This window comes from Siphateles boraxobius, unplaced genomic scaffold (genome assembly GCF_051911475.1).
Source record: "Siphateles boraxobius isolate OS27281-9 unplaced genomic scaffold, OSU_SipBor_1 243, whole genome shotgun sequence".
In the NCBI taxonomy this organism is placed as follows: Eukaryota; Metazoa; Chordata; class Actinopteri; order Cypriniformes; family Leuciscidae; genus Siphateles; species Siphateles boraxobius.
In genome coordinates, this window is record NW_027508859.1 from 95001 (window position 1) to 112905 (window position 17905).

General features: G+C 40.3%; 1 protein-coding gene across 5 annotated transcripts in view; it reads left to right on the forward strand.

Moving 5' to 3' along the window:
- Positions 1-17905, forward strand: part of ptk7b (protein tyrosine kinase 7b) — a 96020-nt gene that overhangs the window by 56090 nt on the left and 22025 nt on the right. For all 5 annotated transcript variants that reach the window (XR_013206930.1, XR_013206931.1, XR_013206932.1 and 2 more), the window contains exons 2-5: positions 6403-6699; positions 10475-10577; positions 12563-12726; positions 15221-15368. Coding sequence is in view for 1 of the 5 variants with exons in the window: in XM_077241893.1 (XP_077098008.1) it covers positions 6403-6699; positions 10475-10577; positions 12563-12726; positions 15221-15368 (712 nt within the window). In the remaining 4 variants the exon portion in view is untranslated. The remainder of the gene's footprint in view (positions 1-6402; positions 6700-10474; positions 10578-12562; positions 12727-15220; positions 15369-17905) is intronic.

Genomic DNA, 17905 nt, shown 5'->3' on the forward strand with positions numbered 1-17905 from the left:
ATTGGGATGTTAATCGGAAAGACAGTCTGTGTGCTTTACAGTTCCAACACTCCCATTCATTGTAAAACACTTAATTGCAAAATGCTGGTACATTTAATTAGCATCACAGTGAAGTAATGTCCCTTCTGCTCACATGGAACTGGTTTCTCATCAATCCCCATACACCTCTAGGTCTGTGTTTCTGTTTGCATCCAGTATCTCACGCCTGTGATCCTGAGGAGATTTGAGCAGAAGCTGGATGAGCTTTAAACACATGAATGACAGGAGGAACAATAGCGTCTTTATACGTCTCCTCTGGCGTCCAGCCACAACATCTCTCAGTGTCGGCCCCGGGCCCAGGTGTGTTCTGGGTAATGAGGCGTAATCTGGGATTCTGGGTGGTCGGCCGTCTCACACATTTACTGTAATGCCCTTAATGGTGGAAAAGCTTTTAGTGGTGTCTCAGCGTTTCACCGCACTTTTACCACGCTGTTGATTACAGTTGGTCACGGATCCCACACGTGACGATAAATGCTTGATTGGTGGAGACGGAGAGATTGAGTGGCTCTAACACGTCCTAAAGTGTCGTTCACGCCTGTAGATCAACAAGTGCTTCACTAACTCATAAACAAACGCTTAACTAACCCTTAAACAAGCGCTTAACTAACTCATAAACAAGCGCTTAACTAACCCATAAACAAGCGCTTAACTAACTCATAAACAAGCGCTTAACTAACTCATAAACAAGCGCTTAACTAACCCATAAACAAGCGCTTAACTAACTCATAAACAAGTGCTTAACTAACCCTTAAACAAGCGCTTAACTAACCCATAAACAAGCGCTTAACTAACCCTTAAACAAGCGCTTAACTAACCCTTAAACAAGCGCTTAACTAACTCATAAACAAGTGCTTAACTAACCCTTAAACAAGCGCTTAACTAACCCATAAACAAGCGCTTAACTAACTCATAAACAAGCGCTTAAATAACTCATAAACAAGCGCTTTACTAACCCTTAAACAAGCGCTTAACTAACTCATAAACAAGCGCTTAACTAACCCATAAACAAGCGCTTAACTAACCCTTAAACAAGCGCTTAACTAACCCATGAACAAGCGCTTAACTAACTCATAAACAAGCGCTTAAATAACTCATAAACAAGCGCTTTACTAACCCTTAAACAAGCGCTTAACTAACTCATAAACAAGCGCTTAACTAACCCATAAACAAGTGCTTAACTAACCCTTAAACAAGCGCTTAACTAACTCATAAACAAGCGCTTAACTAACACATAAACAAGCGCTTAACTAACCCATAAACAAGCGCTTAACTAACCCATAAACAAGCGCTTAACTAACCCATAAACAAGCGCTTAACTAACCCATAACGCACTTAACGCTTAACAAGTGCTTAACTAACCCATAAACAAGCACTTAACGCTTAACAAGCGCTTAACTAACCCATAAACAAGCGCTTAAATAACCCATAAACAAGCGCTTAAATAACCCATAAACAAGCGCTTAAATAACCCATAAACAAGCACTTAACTAACCCATAAACAAGCACTTAACGCTTAACTAACCCATAAACAAGCGCTTAACTAACCCATAAACAAGCACTTAATGCTTAACTAACCCATAAACAAGCGCTTAACTAACCCATAAACAAGCACTTAATGCTTAACTAACCCATAAACAAGCGCTTAACTAACCCATAAACAAGCACTTAACGCTTAACAAGCGCTTAACTAACCCATAAACAAGCGCTTAGATTGACACTGCAGGTCTTGATGCCCAATTCTGATTTGTTGCCTATTTCTGATTTTTTCGACCGTCTGTTTACACGTTCTTTCAATTGTGACCCATATCCGATTCATGTGTTTACACTTGACATACTGTCTGAAACGTCACGCATGCTTAAAGGGGGTTCTTGCACAGATTGAAGAACGCGAAATATGCTTGATGCTAGCTTTGCGATATATGCGAAATTCACCAAACATCAGCATGATTTTGAGGCGGAGGAAAAGCGTCATCATTGCAGCTGCGCATGTGCTTGAGTTATTATACGCTTAACTAGTTTCCACTAGTTTCTATCACTTAGAAGAAACCATCAACTTGTACATTTGGTTACTTAAAAATACTGAAAATATCCCGCCAGTTTTATGTCATTCCCAAACTTTTCATATAAGACACAAACCATGTTAATTACAATTACCAGAACAGCTCATAGGAAAGAAATGTGACGAACAATGACGTTTTAGATAATCCAATGAAATGCCAACCAGTGCAGAGTGAGTCCAGCAAACATGTCATCCATGTGGAAGCATTTTAATGTGTCCGAGAAAGAAGCAAAAGTGTCCGTTTGCAGACACGTCAGACACGCAGATGTGAAGAAGCGTGTGTGTACATTTAACGAGGATCTTTAAAGAGTTATAATCCGCAGTAAGTTGTGTAAAAAGAACTCAGTGTGGTCTCGCGCACCGGAAGCGCTCGCTCAGAGCCAGTGTGAAAACAGCCTTAAATTCAGTTTCATCACATTCAGTTTTATCAAGAGGTCTTCGTTTTAAGGACGGTTCTGGATTATCTTTAACACTAAAACGAAATGAATGAATTTTGATTTAAACACAAAGTGTCGCTAGTTGACGGATCAGTGATGTGAGTGTCTGATGAATCCCAGAATCCTTCATCAGCATTAACATGCATCAGTCAGTGAGTTAGCGCTCAGATTTCTGTTTCCGGTGGTCCTTTCAATATTAGCAGGAGCCGTGGAGACCGGAGCTGGTTGCCATGGCAACGCGTTTGGGGGAGAGCGAGTGCAGATTGAGAGGCGTAATGAGTCGAGCTCGTTGGGCTTTACATCACCGTATCTCTGGGACTGGAGCTTCTAGATGTTCCCTGAGTTCAGATCCTTTAGCAAACGCTCAGAAGACTCGTTCAGGGCTAATCATCATCATCATCATCATCATGTCAGTTCAGCAGTTCAGGCACAAATGATCATTTACTGACCCACTTGATATTCTGAACCTGCATGACTTTATTTCTCCTGTGAAACAGCGTTTAACAGTGTTCAGTACATTTATGTTGTTGTTTCTCATGAACCTGCTGTCTTTGTTTTCATTTACATTTACATTTATGCATTGGCAGATGCTTTTATCCAAAGTGACACATTGCATTGGTTTACTTCATCATGCGAACCGAACCCTTGACCTTGGTGTTGCAGGCGCCATCCACTGCTTGAGCTTCACATCTGTTGTGGTCACTTCTAATGTCTGTCATTTCATGCTGTTTTGCAGCTCATTCGTGCTTTGAAGTTTCATTTGTTTTTTTTCAGTGTAACCCAGAAACAAGTCCTTTCGTTTACCTTGTGATGGATTTTTTAATGAATAAAATGGTAAACTGTATATCAAACTAATCATAGCTCTAACATCTAACCTTACTTCTCCTTTAGGTCTAACATTCTTATACACTTGGACAAAATGTTGAAACCAGTGAAACTTCTGAGATGCTGGCTAGACAATATCAAAAATATACTGTCTAGAATAGTCTAGAGTAATCAAATGAATTTCTAACCCTTTTCTATGTTTTTTAATCATTTGAGCTCTAAGTTGCTTCTACCTAGTAACAGAAGGGTTTGCCTATGAAGAACCAATCCTATTGTAGGGAAATTATGTAATGCTTCATTTTTGCCATGCACTCATTGAATAAACACTGTGGGATCCTGGTGGGATTCTCTGAAATGTGTCTGAGATCCTCCGGCCGTGATTAAAGCATATTCAAAGGCATTGTCTGAAGTCTGCTGGTTATTATTAAGTTAGATAGGGGAACAAGTGAGTTAGAGTATAGTTAGGGGACTCGGCTGACGTCGATGAGTAGACTCGCTGGAGTATAAATACTGTTGGCAAAATAAGAAAAAATCTGCAACACCCACAACTGATAAAATGCTTGTGATGTTTCCTTTGTAAGTAGCTTTGGGTAAAAGTGCTAAATGAACAGCAAAAGCATATAAACAAACTCCCAGTATCCCAGCATGCATCACTGTGTCCCTGAGCTGATGTGATGCGGGTCTGTAGGATCAGCTCAGGTTCTGCACTCACATCTGATGATGATCATGATGACATGACTGGTTTTTTGTGTGTGTGTTAACTAACTAGTACTAATGAAAATCTAATTCCTGATATCAGAAATAGACATTGTTACTAGAAAAAGATCGTTAATATCAAGAATTTACATTTTAAATAGTACAAATTTAATTATTGATATCAAAAATGCATCCTGTGAATGAATAAAAGCTAAAATGGCTTGCCATAGCATGTCACTGTGTTTTAAATGATAAAAGCAATACTTGATGGTTATTATTTACTGAGGGATGTGCATCCATATTGACCAGTCCAGCCAATCAACATTTTAAATGCAATATAGCCTTAATTCAATAGTCAATGTCAATGCTTTCCATCTTGCTTTATTGTAAATAAACTGGCTTGGAGACTAGATAATCATTGTCTTGTTTTAAACATGTGTGTCTATAATGAGGAGTGCATCACTGTAACGGGTCACAGAGACGGATGTAAATGCAAAAGACTCTTTATTAAAGTGTACGAAGACACTAAACACAGGTAGTAGATCTCCACAGGTGCAGGTCAAGCGATCAGCGCTAGATGGAAGGCGACACAGGGACCTCGGTGTGCGACTGGTGCTGGTGATATCCCGTGAAGACCCAGTGCAGGTGAAGAATCCAGATGAGACGAAGTACACAGGGAATCCACGATCCAACACGAAACACAGGAAGACACCGGGGAAACCACAACGATCTGACAACATGAGACACCAGTTACTGAACTTATAAAGAGACAAACGGATTGAAACCAGCTGGCGCTGCTGATCAGCAGTGATCAGTGACCACGCCCACAGACACACACACACACAAACAACCGCACACGAGACGAGAGAGAGACAGTGAATTCATGAATTCAATCACAGCCATACTGTACTGGTCCACAGATGTGTTGCTGGAAAGTGCGCGCGCATATGAAGGCATGTTAACGCGCGACGCGGTCGGTTATCTTTTCCGAGCTGCAGTTTATAAACAAACACCGTAGCCCTTTGTCGTTTAGCAAAAATAACATGTACGTATTCGTGACCAGAAGAATAGTTCTGCTTAATTTTCTCATCGATGTTGTAAACTTTGATTGACGCGCTTTGACACGAGGGGGAGGCGGGGCCTTGAGTCGTTTGCGAGGCCGTACGTAACTTGCGTAGTGTGTGTGTGTAGTGTGTAGTGTGTGTGAAGTCTATTATTAACTCCTTTTGTGTTCTTGATGTTGAGAGACGAGTTGTTATTTGCACACCGCTCAACCGATCTACATCCCCCGTCTCTGTAGGCGTTTGAGATGAGCCCCAACACTGTTGTAGCATCGGCACATTGTGTTTTGTGTTAGTGGGGTGAACGGGTGTACAGTCGTGTGTGTAGAGGAGTACAGGAGGGGCGCAGTATTGGGGTTGAGGAAATGTGCGAGCCCAGTCTTTCACTTAAAAAAAAAAAAAATGGGGCAGTCATGGCCTAATGGTAACAGAGTTGGACTGGTGACCCAAAGGTTGCTGGTTCGATTCCAGTACCGGCAGGAATATGACTGAGGTGTCCTTGAGCAAGGCACCTAACCCCCAATCGCTCCCCGGGCGCCACTGCCCGCTGCTCCGGGTGTGTGTATCCACGTTTGCAGTGTGTGTGTGTGTTCACTACTCACTACTCTGCTCCTAATGTGTGTGCACTTACTTGGATGGGTTAAATGCAGAGGTCAAATTCCAAGTATGGGTTACAATACTTGGCCATCACGTGTCACTTTCACTTTTTTCACTTTTCACTCAGCGTTCTCTGAGAAGGTCCATGATCCACAAACACAGTTGCTGAGGCCCAGATCCAGCATCGTTGTGGATGATTGGGTTAAAAGCAGAACTATAATCTACAAAGAGCATCCTTACATGCGTGTCCTTCTGTTCCAGTGCACATCTATTGGACCTGTATGCATATTGATGGGGGTCTAAAGTAGGAGGAAGTGCAGGTTTAATGTGTCCCAGAATGAGTCTCTCGAAGCACTTATGATATGATAGGTGTAAGTGCTCTTGGTCTATAGTCCTTCAGTATAGTGATGTTGGACTGCTTTGGCCCTGGGATGATGCTAGCAGTTTTCAGGCAGTCTGGTACGACAGTTCAAAAGCTGCATGTCCGGTCCTCTCTCAAACTGGCTAAGAAGCGATTTAATTCCTCAGCCAACATGGTTCTGCATGCTGTCAGTGGTGATGATGCATCAATGCCACACGTAAAATATCGATATTACCTTTATTATAATACCTTTATTAAGTCACTCTGGGTTAGCGAAGCGCTTGTTTTCCTTCTGGTAGTTTGACTGGTTCTGTTTTCTTCTCTCAGTCTTCATCATCCAGGGGTCATCTCTCCAGTTCTCCAAAGAGCCGAAGTCTCAGGACGCGCTACACGGGCGCAGTGCGATCCTGCGCTGTGAGGTCAGCGACCCGGAGAACACACACTTCTGGTGGACTCAGGACGGGCGGCGCGTGCAGGACTCGACCCGGCGCTTTCAGGAGGGCAGTAACCTGAAGTTCACATCCGTGGATCGACACAACGACACGGGGAACTTCCAGTGTGTGGCGTCCAGCAGCGCCACCGGAGACACGCTCTCCTCCAACAACGCCTCCTTCAACATCAAATGTGAGTGAAGGAGTTAGTGCTGGGCGGTATACCGCACAAATATATATATATATATAAATATATTTTTTTGTTATGATATGCATTTTTAATATGCCGCAATACCAGTGTATGTCGCTTAAAGGTGCATTGTGTAATATTTAGGAGGAGAAATGCAATACCATAAACATAACTATGTTTTCAAAGAACTTGCATAATAACCCGTTGTTTTTATTAGCTTAGAATGAGCCGTTTCTGTCTACACACACCACGGGTCCGCTTACATCGACATGTTTCTACGGTGGCCCTGAACGGACAAACGCGTTTCATCATTATGTTGTTCTGTATTAACACTAGAGTGGAATTTCTCTACGACTTTCACTCATGCCAGTAAAATAGTGCATTCTAAGTAGGGGTGTAACGATACACGTATTCGTATTGATCCGTTCGGTACGAGGCTTTCGGTTCGGCACGCATTACAAACCATTTTTCCTGCCGACCAAAATCCGCACTGGCGCGACCACACAACGCTGCGCAACATCAAATGGCAAACGCAATGAAAGTGGAACGAAACTGCGCTACTCATTATTTTGTGCTTGACGGAGCGTTTATCAGTTTGGATCATCAACATCAGTGCAGCGCGAGCCGGTCCTGATCCAGAGACACTGTCACTACAGCGCGGAGAGATCCAGCAAACTCAGCGTTAGAGTCGCCACTGAAGTAATAACATCTCTGCGAGATCTAGTGAGAAGCATTAAAATATCTCCGTTATTAACGGATCAAACAGCGCTGACGTGGAAACCAGGAGAAACATGTTCCATCAATGAACTAGTTACGGGTTTTAAGTCCACAGATCAGCAACATTCACCGTGGGTTTCCTGTATAACACTCACTGTAACCGCGGACGTTTGGCAGGAATAGTAAAATGCTTTCAAGTACATCACACATCTTTTTCCAGCACTTCATATTTAAATGTTAGTTTTAATGTGATGACCAAAACATTATTTGTTCATCCTTCAAAGATCAACCCATTTATAAAACTAAAAGTTTCAAGATGTAGGAAACTCACTTGTTTAAAAATATATATTTTTTAATAAATAGGAAATTTCTCTGGCATTTCTTTCTTTTTGCTGTATCGAAAACATACCGAACCGTGAATTCTGTGACCGTTACACCCCTTAATTCTGAGTCAATCTACTGCAGTATTTCCTCTCTCAGTCAGTAGAAAATGTGGTTAACATTTGCCGTCATATACCGTGAAACTATGGAATTACTTTTGTGCCAATAATAATGAAAGTAACTTTTCAAGAAACTAATGAAAATATAAATTGAAACTAAAAAAAAATATCTTTGAAACTGAAAAAGAATAAATCGCGGGCACATTTTTTTACTTCGTTCTTAATACACGGCATGTTTTGCTAACTATTTCTCATATTTCTTTCGCTAATCTGAACTTACAAATGCGCTTCCAGAGTTTTCAGTTACGCTTCTGAAGTTTTCGTTTACGCTCCCTGAGTTTTCGTTCGCAGTTCTGACACATATCTCTCGTGGGGGCGGGGCTAGTAGCAGTGTGTTCTCATTGGCTACTGAGTTTTTGATTGACAGCTTACTGACCTGGAAGTGAAGACATCAGTGTTGTGTTTACATGTTTGAATGTGAGCGTCTGTAAGCGCAGCTTTCTATTTCATTTTACTGATATTAAGTTATGTTTGTTTTTTAATTTTATCTGTATTTACCTGCTGCTACTACTTTGTCGACAGAAGCTTTTAGGAGTGCAAGAGATCTATTGAGTCTATTCACTATTCAGGTGTAATTGTACATTAAAATAGGCATCTGCGAACGAAAACTTCAGAAGCGTAACTGAAAACTCTGTAAGCGCATTTGTAAGTTCAGATCAGCAAACGAAATATGATAAATAGTTAGCAAAACATGCCGTGTATTAAGAACGAAGTAAAAAAATGTGCCCGCGATTTATTCTTTTTCAGTTTCAAAGATATTTTTTTCAGTTTCAATTTATATTTTCATCAGTTTCTTGAAAAGTTACGTTCATTATTATTGGCACAAAAGTAATTCCATATGAAACCAGTATAATTTAGAAAAATACTGTGATATAAATGTTTGGTCATACCGCCCTGCACTAGAAGAAAAGTGTGTCACAGGAAGCCTCTGGAAATGAGGTCACGTTTCATAGGATCTCTCTGTCATTGTTGACTCTCTCTCTCCCTCTGTCTCACACACACTCTCTCTCTCTCCCTCTCTCTCTCACTGTCTACTCTCTCACTCTCTCCCTCTATCTCTCCCCCCCTCTCTCTCTACTCTCTCTCTCTCTCCCTCTGTCTCACACACACACTCTCTTTCTCTCTCTCCCTCTGTCTCACACACACTCTCTCTCTCTCCCTCTCTCTCTCACTGTCTACTCTCTCACTCTCTCCCTCTATCTCTCCCCCCCTCTCTCTCTACTCTCTCTCTCTCTCCCTCTGTCTCACACACACACTCTCTTTCTCTCTCTCCCTCTGTCTCACACACACTCTCTCTCTCTCCCTCTCTCTCTCACTGTCTACTCTCTCACTCTCTCCCTCTCTCTCTGTCTCACACACACACTCTCTTTCTCTCTCTCCCTCTGTCTCACACACACTCTCTCTCTCTCCCTCTGTCTCACACACACACTCTCTTTCTCTCTCTCCCTCTGTCTCACACACACTCTCTCTCTCTCCCTCTCTCTCTCACTGTCTACTCTCTCACTCTCTCCCTCTATCTCTCCCCCCCTCTCTCTCTACTCTCTCTCTCTCTCCCTCTGTCTCACACACACACTCTCTTTCTCTCTCTCCCTCTGTCTCACACACACACTCTCTCTCTCTCTTTCTCTCTCTCTCTCCCTCTCTCTCTCTCTCTCTCTCTCTCTGTCTCTCTTGCGTGTCAGATTGCGTCTCGCCCTCAGCTGTGTAATTACTCCTGTCGAGATGATCAGTGTTTCTGCCTTCGCCTTTGATTTTCCTGCCTAAATCTGTTGTAGCTTTTCAAACACGTTCAGCTTGATTTCTCTGTTTCACAGCTCAGTTCTCATTCTCTCTGTCCTCTATAGTGTGTATTCAGATTTTTGTTTAAATTAAATGAACCAGCCGGGAACACTGACATTCTGGACTGAGACGGCTTTTAAATGACAGGCTCTGTCAGTGTCAGTATTACCTTACATCCCCATAACCGTTCGATTAGTGCTTACAGAGTGCAATCTGAACTGGTTTTCTTCTATCCATTTCATGGTTGCACAAAAAATGTTTTAAAAATAAACAATATATAAATATACTCAAACACGCATATCTATAGACTAAACGCATGATACGCATGTGCACGCCGTCAGCATTTCACAGATTCACGTTTTTGAAGTACACGGAGATGATCACGTTTAAAACATTTTTCTAAACTTTCTCCTTGGATCCTGTTTCAGAGTTTGTGTTCTCGAGCAAACACTGTTGTTGTAGAAATGAACGGCCAGAACACATTAAAAGTTTCTGTTTTCTGTTAGAGCGATGTGTGTTAGCGGCCGCTAAGTTAATAACTAATGATCTCTGCGACGGAAGTGAATCAATCAAAACTAACTTTATCTGGACAATAACTTTATTCTAGATCTGCTGTAAAGCCTGAACAATCTCTGTTACTGTAATCTCCTGTTATCACTGTAAAGCTGCTGTGAAACATCTGTATTGTTAAAGCGCTGTATAAATGAAGACCTGACTGACTCACATGTGTCTATGGAGTGTTGTATTTAGCGTATGATTGTGATGGTTGTAATGTGTCTCAGGGCTGGAGAGGGGGCCGGTCAGCATGAAGGATCCCGCCTCAGAGGCGGAGCTAGAGGATGCTGAGCGAATCGTGTTGCAGTGTCACATCGATGGACATCCACGGTGAGTCGAACATGTCTGACGCTCACACTAAACCAGGGCTCCACATTAAGCCTTTTCACGTGCTTGTCCTTCAGTCATTCACTCGTCTGAGTAAAGAATTTGCTTGTCCAGGAAAAGTATGATTATTTTGTGTGTGTTGTAAATATAATTTATTCTGAAGCAATTTTCTCATCACTGTTCAGTCAGCTTTGACATATTTAAATCTGCATATTTATAACATTTTAATCTTTATAAAGAGCATTTTTCCCTAATCGTTTTAAAGATTTGCTTAATTTTTCATTTTAAATTCTTAAATTTGATCAATAAATTAAATTAAAATAATAAGACACTATAAGGCTGTTACAAATCAAATTAAATAATTTACAGTGAAAAATTACAACTGCATTAAATAATGTTATGAATAAATGTTTTTTGAATATACAAATAAGAAATGTGGGAAAGAATGATTCTTTTAAACATAAAACTAAACCGCCAGTAGGTGGCGGCAGGTGACCGTCTCATTCATTTATTCAAACGATTCGTTCAGGCATGAGGCAGCTGTTTATGAATGGGTCATTGAATCTTTGACTCAACCGATTTGTTGAAAACACTGATTTATTCAGTAATGAGACAGTGTTGCTGTGAGATGCATTATGGTTCTGCTGTGATCTTAGTTTGGAAATATTTTCGCTGCTGAAACAGAACAAAAACAGTCAATATTGCGTCAAAAATGTAAGTGACTTAATATTAATAACTTGTTTATTGAACTGTCACGAAATCAGTGTCACATTTTCAATCGTGAGGGTATTCAGCACTCTTGTTCGTGTGATATGTCTTAACCGTATCATATGTTATAAATATAAAAACTACACATTTTGTATTTTACCGCAGTATTTATGTATTTATGTTGATACATAATGTTATGTTAGCTGAGTTTCTTTGAGTGAGCTGCACTCATGTTTCCATTTCTCCTCAACAGCAGCACAACCTTGTTTCCATCAGTACATTATATCGTCGCTGCCCGATGAAACTCACGTATGTCCAAAACGGTTACTTTTCAGGAAGTGAAAAAAACACCGTAATTTCAAAAGCAGTTGAACGTAGCGTTGCATACTTGGTACGCCATCTTTAAATGTAACCATATTCTTGCAAGTGTAATGATATAATCCACATTTGACCTAAATCGAGTTTAAATGGACATACGTGTATATTTTACAGTAACGGTGGTCGATATGCGTTCTTCCGATCATTAATTAGAATGACCAAGTCGCGTTTCTTATTGACAGATGAATAGCCTACGTCTCAGTTTATTAAATGTCTCTTGCAAACTATGAAGGGACAATGAATCAATACACTGACAATGCAATGCTAGACTGATACTTTGTTTGCACAGTCCTACCGTAATTTTGTGAATATATAATAAACTTGAGAACAGTTGTCAAAAACAAACGTTTGCTGATACTTTACCTCACAGTGTTATTCGGCTATCCAATGCTGAGCTTCCAGAGACGATTAAGATGAAACTCCACGAGGCCGGCGAGATGCCTACACATGTGGGAGATACGCCGCGTGATTGACAGCTTTGACACCAAATGGATATACGTGAAAATCAGATGACATGATTTCACAACTTTTCATTGGTCATTTAGATAATGTGACGCGTACTGTATACGGAAATGAACCTGGACATTGTATCCGTCAAAAAATCTCAAAATTGGCAAAATGGACATACGCGGTTTTCATGGGACAGCGATGATATATTATATTATTATTATGCACTATCAATCGCCGCTTACACTAAATGAATGCAGAATCATTCTCATGTTTTGGTGATTCCCTAGTTATTTTTTGTTATGGCAGTTTTAATCAGACTAGTTGTGCGTCGGGCAAGTATTCATTTTCACTTTCCCGTTAATGTTGAGCCCTGCACTAAACTGATCACATGACTGAAGAACTGCTGTGAATGACGTAAATGCTGATTCTGAGGATGTTTCTGACCCGGACAGGCCGAGCAGTAAATGGTTCAAAGATGGAGAACAGCTGGTCGGGAAGGACCGGAACCTCACGCTGAACGACCTCAGCCCAGGGGATTCTGGGATTTACTACTGCTGTGCTCGAAATGCAGCAGGACAAGTGTGCAGTAACCGCAACATCACGCTCAACATCATCGGTAAGATTACGAGCTTTAACCCTTGTGCGATCGCTTATGGACATTTTTGTATTTTTGATCATTTTGCTGATGTTAATACATACATTTTGACACAGGTGTGTATTTTTATTGGAATTGTACGATTTCAACCGTATTTCCTTTAATAAATTTATTTTACCACAGTAACACAAAATAGTTCCTCTCAGGACCTTAAGGTTAAAAATGTTCCCATCGAAACCCATTAAATGCCATTTTTAATCCCAGGGACACTATAATACGATGCCATTTTCTCAGGTTTGGCCCATAAAGCAAATACTCGCTTTATTTCTGTTTTCTGAGTATGGTTTGTATGCGTGTAATAAAAAATGTGTGTGTGTGTGCGTGTATATGTGCTTGAAATATTTGAGAGAGAAACTCTACTGTAAATCACAGATCCAGCATTGTGTGCCGGTGAGTTCTGCTGCATCTAACGGGGAACTGTGTTTCTGCGCACAACACACACTCTCACTGGACGATCATTTTTACATATCAACCCCAAATTTGGAACACAACTTATTCAGATTTATGGCTTTGATTTTCTAGCAGTTTTAGAGTTCAACATATTTTATAAAATATACATTTTAAATAAAATAATGTTCATAAATAATTTTCATAAACTTAAACTTTTTTTTGTTTGTTTTGCTTTTTACATTTTTTTTTACTTCAACAAAAATCTTTAAAATGAGACTTAAGTCTGTGACTTTGACAGTTTTTGGACACAGACATTTTTGTCCAGTATGGATCTGTGTGTAACTTATTTTAATTGTTGAACAAGGGTTAAACAGATTCTTTATTTGGCAGCTTTTAGATTGGATGTGTTTTGTTATATAATATTGATTATATTAGATCAGGGGTTTGGGATCTTTCCTAACATTTAAAAGGCAGCTGCATGTTTTCATGCATAAAGACCAAATTTATACTATGAAAATTAATAGTATAAATAAGCCTGACACAGTATTAGCATTAACTTTGTATTGTTTAAATTTTTATCTTTAGATCCCAGGTGGAAGACCCCTGTATTAGAGAATCAGGTTTAGTTCACCGATGAATGTCTGAGGTGTGTGAGAAGATGTTGTCTGGTTTATCGCGTGTGACTGCAGATGTTTTCATGCGCTCTGTTATGTTTGTGCAAAGCAAAGCAGAAATGCATAAAGCGTAACCCAACACCCCGGCCAGCCTTCCCATCAGCCACCTGTGCTGCTCACACACACACACACACACACCTGCAGACAGAAGAAAAGCCCGCTGAAGAATAAAGAGATCAGCCAGAGCATGAAAATTACAAATGAAAGGAGAGAGCAAGAGGAAGAGGGATAAAGAGATTTAGCAGAAGAATAGAGGAGAGTAAACGCTTACATGAGCGTGTGTGTGTGTGTGTGTGTGTGTGTGTGTGTGTGTGTGTGTGTGTGTGTGTGTGTGTGTGTGTGTGTGTGTGTGTGTGTGTGTGTGTGTGTGATCTGATGATCTCTGAATGAGACTGGTTCATCTTTTCATTTTATTAAAATGCATATGCATGTAATATCCACTCCTTCACACAGAAGGTCACAGCGACCACATGTTGTGTATTTGATTATTTATTAATTGCACCCAAAATAAAAGTTTGTGTTTACATAATATATGTGTGTGTACTGTGTATAATTATTTTGTATATATAAATAAACACACATGCATGTTTATATTTGGGAAATATTTGCATATATATACTGTATATATTTATATAATTTATATTATATATAAATATTTTCATATATAAATAAATAAATAACTTAAATATATACATGCATGTGTGTGTATTTATATATACAAAATAATTATACACAGTACACACACATATATTATGTAAACACAAACTTTTATTTTGGATGCGATTAATTGTTGCACAGCTCTATTTTTTATGATAAATGAAGATTCAATTATGAATATTTAACGAGTCACTGACGGCTGCAGTCGCATCATCACAAAACTCGTCATAACCAAATTAAATATCAGTACATGATGAGAGACGCAAAGATAAATTAATTTGAAAACACTTGATTAAATCATTAACTACATAAATATATGTTGTACAGATCTGTACTTAATGATTAACTTGATGATTGATGATGTATGTGACTTTATCAGTAACTGTATTAATGTGTGTACAGTAATGCTTTATATGATGTGAGCATGTTTGTAAATGTCACTGTAAAATAGTGAAGGTTGATTTTAGAACCAAACGGAGAGACGGGATGAGCTTCTGTGGAGTCTGGTCTCGTCCAGGTGTGCTAAAGGTCAGAGGTCACGCTACACCTGACAGATGCTGTTAGTGGCCGCTAATGATGGAAGGTTGTGTGTGTGTATGTTAATAAGATCAGAACCTAACTCTTCTCTCTCTTTCTCTCTCCTTCTCTGTGTGTGTGTGTGTGTGTGTGTGTGTGTGTGTGTGTGTGTGTGTGTGTGTGTGTGTGTGTGTGTGTGTGTGTGTGTGTGTGTGCAGATAAGACCCTCCCCCGTGTGCTGGTGGCTCCAGTGGATCAGGTGGTTCTGCGTAATGAGGACGCTGTGTTTCACTGTCGGTTCAGAGCCAAGCCTTCACCGGTTCTGCAGTGGTTCCACGACACAGAACCCGTCGTCAACACGTCACGGTGAGACACTTCATCACTCGGTGTTTACACCTCGGATAACAACACCAAACAATCCCAGTTTTACATTAGACCAGTGAGTCCTTTAAACAGTCCCTCCAGTTTTCCGCGATTCCGCGATCGCTGAATACAACGCAAAATCAACAAAATGTCGCATTTTTTTGCGATCCTGCATAATTCCTAATTTAACCGCAAAATAATCACAAAAATTCAAAAAAAGACCTCAAAAAACATTAAATTATAATCACCCAATTGAAATATCTTTAGTTAATTAAAGTTTCAATGCATTTTTACGTGGGTACTGATGTTGCGCACGCGTGGTGTCTGTGTGCGGTCTGTCAGAAACATGGCGGAAGAAAATGCATCTCTCCTGCCCTCTCACATAAGCGCCCAGGTCTTCATTGGGCGGTACGGCAAACTTATTAACGCGTTTAACATGATTGAATGACATAACAAAAAATATGATATGCTCGATGGTACTTAAAAGAATTATTAAAAGCGCAGTATACCGTGAAAGAGAACTAATTTCAGCCAGTCGAGTGACAGTCTGTCTCTGACTGCAAGTGTGTGTGTGTGTGTGGGTGGGTGTGTGTGTGTGTGTGTGTGACTGACTGCGTGTCACCGCCTGTCGGCCGAGTTAGAATATTGAATTCTCTATATAGCGCTTGAACAAACACACATAGCTACAATTACTTCAAAATATTCATCTTGGCAAGTATTTACGTAAAACGATCAGTAATAACTGATTGGGACGTTTGTCATTACTGTAGTAGGTCTTAAAGTGACAGTAACCTAATTTACCTGCTGTTGTTAATGTTAATCAAGCAACAACAAAAGGCTACAGCACAATTTAAAAAAAAGAATTTGATTAGACCAAATAAACAAGCTTTATGCATTTTTTGTGTGATTTGTGTCATGTATGACTATTGTGCATCTGACATAATACTATTATGGTAAATGTGATGTCCTAATTATAAAATATAAAAATCGCAAATTTTTTCACAAATTTCTGGAAATTACCACCACAAAATCAGTCATTTTGATCGCAAAAATCACATTAAAAAACCGTGAAATCCTGGAGGGACTGTTTAAAGGGGATATATCATGAAAATCGGACTTTTCCTGTGTGTAAGTGCAATAATCGGGTCACCGGTGCATAACCCAGAAAACATGAAAAGTGAAACCCAGTAACTCAGTTCTGGTGAGTCTTTCTCTGAGAGCATGACAAAAAATAAGCCGATCAGATTTCTCTCCTTCTGACGTATGAAGAGGATCTTATTATAATATTAATCTGCACGTTTACACACACCAGTGTTCACACATTCGGTTTCTCGAGCGCCAACAGTGAGCAGTTCTAACGCACCGGCAGAAGATCCAGCAAAGCCTGAAACTGTTCTGTGGTTGAGCACAGACGAGCACTGAACACTATTGACCAGAACATGTCACCGCTGTCTTATAAACACCTCAGGAACTGTGGACACTTGTGTAGAAGTTCAACATGATGATGAGATGATCAGTGTAACTCCACAACAACTACATAAATGTCTCCACTAACATTCAGAAACTCTTGCTGAGTCTCTCCGTAAGGCTGCACTCGCTACTGGTTATACTGGGATTCTGGATGAGTGAGATTGGCCTGTTTTGTGAGTTTCTGAAGCTCGTGTAAAGACTCCGCCCTCTTCTGAACGGAGGCGGAGCTGCAGCTCATTTGCATTTTTAAGCGACACACACAAAAACGCCGCGTTTTTGCTGAAATCCAAACAGAGAGCAAATTTGACAAGCTATAATAAATGATCTGGTATTTTGAGCTGAAATTCCACACACACATTCTGGAGACACCAGAGATTTATATTACATCTGGTGAAAAGGGGCATAATATATGTCACCTTTAAATACTGACTAGGTGGAGTGCATGTGGGCTTGAACTGCGAGCGATGAGTGTAAAGGCCCGATATACTTCCAGCGAATCCAAAAATGAAACAAAGTTAATTTAGAGTGTATTTCAGGAGGTGGGCGTGGCTCTGAGGCTCCGCCTTCTCTGAGGCTCCGCCTTCTCTGAGGTGTAGATCTTCTCCGGTTCATTTCTTCTGTTCAGTCAAGGTCAGACGCGAGTAAAAACATGAGGGCAGCGTAACAGTATATCGCTAATAAAAGACTTCTAACTTATTTTATTGAAGAACTTGTGTATCCTGCGTATATCAGCGCCTTAAAGCGTGTCAGAATGTCTGACCACCCACTGGTAAATGATCCACCATGCCATTGAGTCTTTGACTGGTGCATTATGGGTAGTCCAGTGAGTGTTTGGGCACGTTCAGCGGTGATGTTCTGCTTTGATGATGTTTAATGCGCTAATAACATCCTGTGCTAATCTCAACACCTCAACACACACTGCAGATCTCACAGAATCATCTTCATAATCTTTCTCTCAGTCACGGTTCGATTCTGATCTCCTTTGAGTCGTGCGTTCAGCTGTTACTCACATTGAAAAGTGTTAATAGAAACATCTTCAGCTGTGAACATGCCGAGGAAACACACACACA